This window comes from Hippichthys cyanospilos, chromosome 7 (genome assembly GCF_059441005.1).
Source record: "Hippichthys cyanospilos isolate Australia breed blue-spotted pipefish chromosome 7, RoL_Hcya_1.0, whole genome shotgun sequence".
Taxonomy (NCBI): Eukaryota; Metazoa; Chordata; class Actinopteri; order Syngnathiformes; family Syngnathidae; genus Hippichthys; species Hippichthys cyanospilos.
The window spans coordinates 14,812,142-14,816,553 of record NC_142375.1 but is presented as its reverse complement, the minus strand read 5'-3'; the positions used below and the strand labels follow the sequence as shown (position 1 = coordinate 14,816,553).

The 4,412-nt window shown below is 36.5% G+C and overlaps 1 protein-coding gene across 1 annotated transcript in view; it reads right to left on the bottom strand.

Moving 5' to 3' along the window:
• The window catches only part of LOC148421206 (cytoplasmic phosphatidylinositol transfer protein 1-like), a 60,097-nt gene that overhangs the window by 4,661 nt on the left and 51,024 nt on the right, over positions 1–4,412 (bottom strand). The window contains exons 6-8 of the mRNA XM_088418643.1: positions 3,968–4,063; positions 2,957–3,112; positions 2,645–2,708 (exon numbers count right to left, since the gene is read on the bottom strand). Of these exons, the coding sequence (XP_088274769.1) occupies positions 2,645–2,708; positions 2,957–3,112; positions 3,968–4,063 (316 nt within the window). The remainder of the gene's footprint in view (positions 1–2,644; positions 2,709–2,956; positions 3,113–3,967; positions 4,064–4,412) is intronic.

Below are 4,412 nucleotides of genomic sequence, written 5' to 3'. Positions count from 1 at the left end.
CTAGGTTGAAGAAAGATTAAGACTGGGTTAAGACTGCAGGTTTTAATGGTCAGTTCAGTATTTTCAAATGAAATTTCACATTTTTGTGTCACGTTTTATTCTAATTGCGACCTCAGTCTATCTGGTGTGCAAATCAAATGTGTCCCCAAAATGACATACATGCATAAACTAGTGTACTGTATTTTCCATACTATAAGGTTCACCGGATTATGAGGTGCACCTTCAATGAATGGCCTATTTGGAAAACATTGTTCATATATAAGGTGTACCATGTTATAAGGTGCATAGAATAGAAGCTGCAGTAGTGGCTGGGGTTGGATTCTTCCTAAATGAATAAATATGATTTGTGGAAAGCACCATCTGAAGAATGGGGAGAAAAAAAAAACTCTTCATTACATTAAAAGACTATTTAGACCAATGCCAAGCCGAATCAAGATTTTAAAAGAATAGAATTATGATTCAAATAAATATTTAACTTAATTGTTTTGATCAAAAACAATCAAAAACCTTCATATGTATTGTTTTGTTCATTTAAAAACAGTTTCTGGATTTATGTTTTAAATTGCACTTTCTTTTACAAAAACCTGTGGTTTTAGCACCTTGTCCCCATATAAATTGCTTCAAATTAAAGAATATGTAGCATAACAAATTTCAGACAGGGTGTTCTAAAACAATTATTTGTAAAAAGTACATTTATAATTGAAGTGCAGAGTGTAAGAATTTACATGGCGATTTAAGTTATTTTCTTGTATCATGTCACTAAAATGAAAACGCACAGTTTATGCAATGTATAAACCAGATTATAAGGTGCTATAAGGTTATAAGGTTAGCTGTTGAGAAAATTCAAGGCTTTTAGGAGTGCCTTATAGTGTGGGAAATACGGTAGCTTTGTTTTGTTGTTTTTTTTTTTACAATTGATGTGTCAAAAAAATCTAAAACCTCATTTTCCACTGCTTATTATTTTCACCATCATCCACCAACAGCGGATGGGGGTTTTAATTGCAAATAGGTTGGATATGCTCACCTGGCCATTCACATAAGTTACGTTTAAAAAACAAAAACAAAAAACAAACAAACAAACAAAAAACGAATACGTAGCCCTGCAGGACCTCATATGAAAGGGACCCAAATTGGAGCGTTCAGAAAAAGTGTTAAAAGTGTTAAATGATTTAAAGTGATTGTAAAAAAATGATTTAAAGTGATTGTAAAAAAAGAAAATGCCGAGTGAACGTGGAACAGAAGAAAGCCACGGTAATAATGTGCTTGCTTTTATATTATCAAACTGTGTTTGTGTAGCCTCCTAGATCTGTAGGATCTCCAGCAGAAAACAAATCATTCTTTTGAAAGAATAAAAACAACAAAGGTCATTATCACACATCAAGGATTCAAAATGAGCAAAAATAAGAGTGATGGAGTAAACAAAAGAATGAAAAAGTCACATACACTTGCTTTGTCATGGATCTCTATGGCATCCAGTGAAGATGGATTTGTGGTGGAATGCTCTGCCTGTTCATGGCAAACCTTAATGTTGGTTTTCTCATGCATTTTTCTCTCGTAATCCCGCACATCATCCAAAGTCATATCTGGAAGAAGGAGGAAGGGATGGAGCAAATCTGGTAACTCCTCTCAAAAGGCAGTCTGACTCAGGTAAGGAAGGTAGGAGATGAAAGTGACAAAAAATGCATTTTAGCTCAAGCGGAAAGCTTTTTAAAGAACTCGTGCGAAGAAGGACAAGCATCCCAAGGAGAAGAGCCAGACAGAAGATTTTCAAGATGAAAAGAAAGCACAAAACCCGGACTTCAAGAAGCTTCAATGGGTTGGGGTAATTCTCCAGGCAAGTGTTATGATGAAGAGGGGGAAACAAGGTTTGTGAGTGGAGAATGCACAAGCACTGCAGATTTCAGTGTTCAACGGCATTCCAAAAGGATCATTCAGTGCAGTTCGGGAATCGTAGGACTGGTAGGTGAATGGTTAACGAGTGGGGGTGCAGGTAAAGTTAATGCACATGCACAGTAATAAACAGTAACAATTCTGCAAAATTCACATCAGAGGTTTAAATGTGTAGATGCATAGTCAAATATAATATGTGGAAAAAGTTAAAGTACAGTATAGGCCCACGAAGCACAATAAATCTAAGTTAGTTCCCGCATAGACTGTAGCCACAATGGCTTCCATATTTATAGATGAATAGCTAAAAGATCTTGTTCACAATTTACAGTCTTGTCGGCGCAGAACAATCATAAGGATATAACTCATCAAAACGTTACGGAAGATCTCAGCAATCAATAAAACTATCATCTTCTAGCAGCCCATTTTTAAAAAGTAACTACATTCCTTTTTTTATCCCACTCCAATGAACATAAACTTTCTACTGTAATACATTCTAACAATTATGTATTCATCCACTTGTGTATTAGAATTTATGAGAAAATCTTAAAAATGGTGTCACACACTATCCTGATTCAGGGAGCAACCCATAATCAGTGTATGTGCAGATAAGAGTGAAATATATGGGCTCATTATTATACAGTACATGATTCATTCTCTATCCCAGAACCTTTGTCAAAATTGTGCAGATGAAATCTATAATCATAATTGGAAAAAAGACTATGTAATTGTGTAGCGTGAAGCACGGTTGACCCACCAATCCATTCATCAACCCAAGCAAAGGCCTGCCTGTGCCCAAGCAGCAACACATCCCGAATCACCTGCAACACAGAAACACTTCATAGCTGAATAATATTTTGCGACATTCATTCCCGTCATTCATTAAGTTTGCATTTGCGGTATATGTATAGTATGTGTGGTTTTAAATGTCACGTTAGATGTTAAGCGGATTCATTTCTTTGACAGTCAGAAAATTATATTTGTACATTTGTTTTATTCGTTTTTTATACCAGCTTCTTTGTTCGCCGAATCATTACGAAATCAAATCTGATAAAACTTGGTTTCTGACCTTATGCACAAACTGCTCCACGCGCGTCTGCAGACCCCAAACTTCAAACTTGACGGTGACCAGCTTGTAGGAGCACATGATAGGATGCTGCGTGTCCCTCCATCCCTCCTGAAGCATGCCTCGCGATGTCTTCTCTGATTTGAAGTACCGCAAGTCCTGCAAAGGTGCATGATGAAAACAAGCACAAAACATGCATGTGTTACAATCAATACAACTGAGGGTGATTATTTTTACAAAATTTTATCATTTTAAAAGAAGTTTTTTTTTTTTTTTATAGTGCTAGGGAAAAGCTCATAAATACTGCTTGTTATTGTAATCATACTCTACTTTTGCTGACTGTGTGCCAAGAGAATTAGCCAATCATAGACTCAAGAGACAGAAGGCGGTTCTAGATTGACAATATTTGCCGTCTAGACTTTTTTTCTTGGCCAAATTACTTAAAAGGTTAACAAAATGAGACAAAACAAAGGGAAAACATATCCGATGTGGCGACATAGTAGTAGTAACATTTAGAGTTTTTAAACATTCCAATATGAAAAACAGTAGTGAAAATTGTTTGTTTGATTCGTACAGTGCATGACTCTTGTACGTTAAGTGTTCATGAGGGGATGGCTTTGGTCTGAGACATGAAAGGTGGAAGGGGTAATTTGGGAACCAATAATTAATTCAAAATTTTTTGACAGTTTGAAAACTTTAAGACATGTGTTAATAGATTATATCAACAAAATGAGTTGAATTGTTCTAACAAGGACTGAGAAATGTGCACATCCAGTCATAGTCAATGTTTTACAAATTGAATACCCTAATTAAAGATGCCATTAATTCCATGGCGCAAAAGATTTCAGTTCCGCAAACATGGCATCTGAGATTAAAGGGATTAATATTTTCAAAAGGTGAAGAACAATAGTAACTAGTCATATAGTTTTTTTGTTTGTTTGTTTTTTGCCATTTTCCGGTGTCACTTGTGGCATTTGATTACACTCAACCGACACACAACACGACAAACCTCACCTCTGACTCCTTATAGTAACGGTCAGGGATGTCATCATAAGCAATGTCGACAAAACACACTTCCCTCTCCTGGTCCTTCAACTCAGAGTCAAAGATCTGTTAAAATAAACACTTCAGTTAAAATAAGAGAATATGATGGCAAAACAACCCAGATGGACTATGTGAGTCTTTTGTAACACCTGATTAAACCAACAGGGGGCACTATATGCATGTCTTTGTAGCTTCAAGCAATTCACTGATGGGTCACAACAATAAAACCTGGATGATTCAGTGTAAAGTCCTGCAACAAATTATTAATTCATAAACCCTGCTCATCACCAGTTTGCGTTATTATCAAATGCCGCCCCCCCCCCCCCCCCCCCCCCCCACACACACACACACACACACACACACAAAGAGCCATCAAATAGATGTTGTTGCTATAATGTAGCGGCTGGCTGGTGTG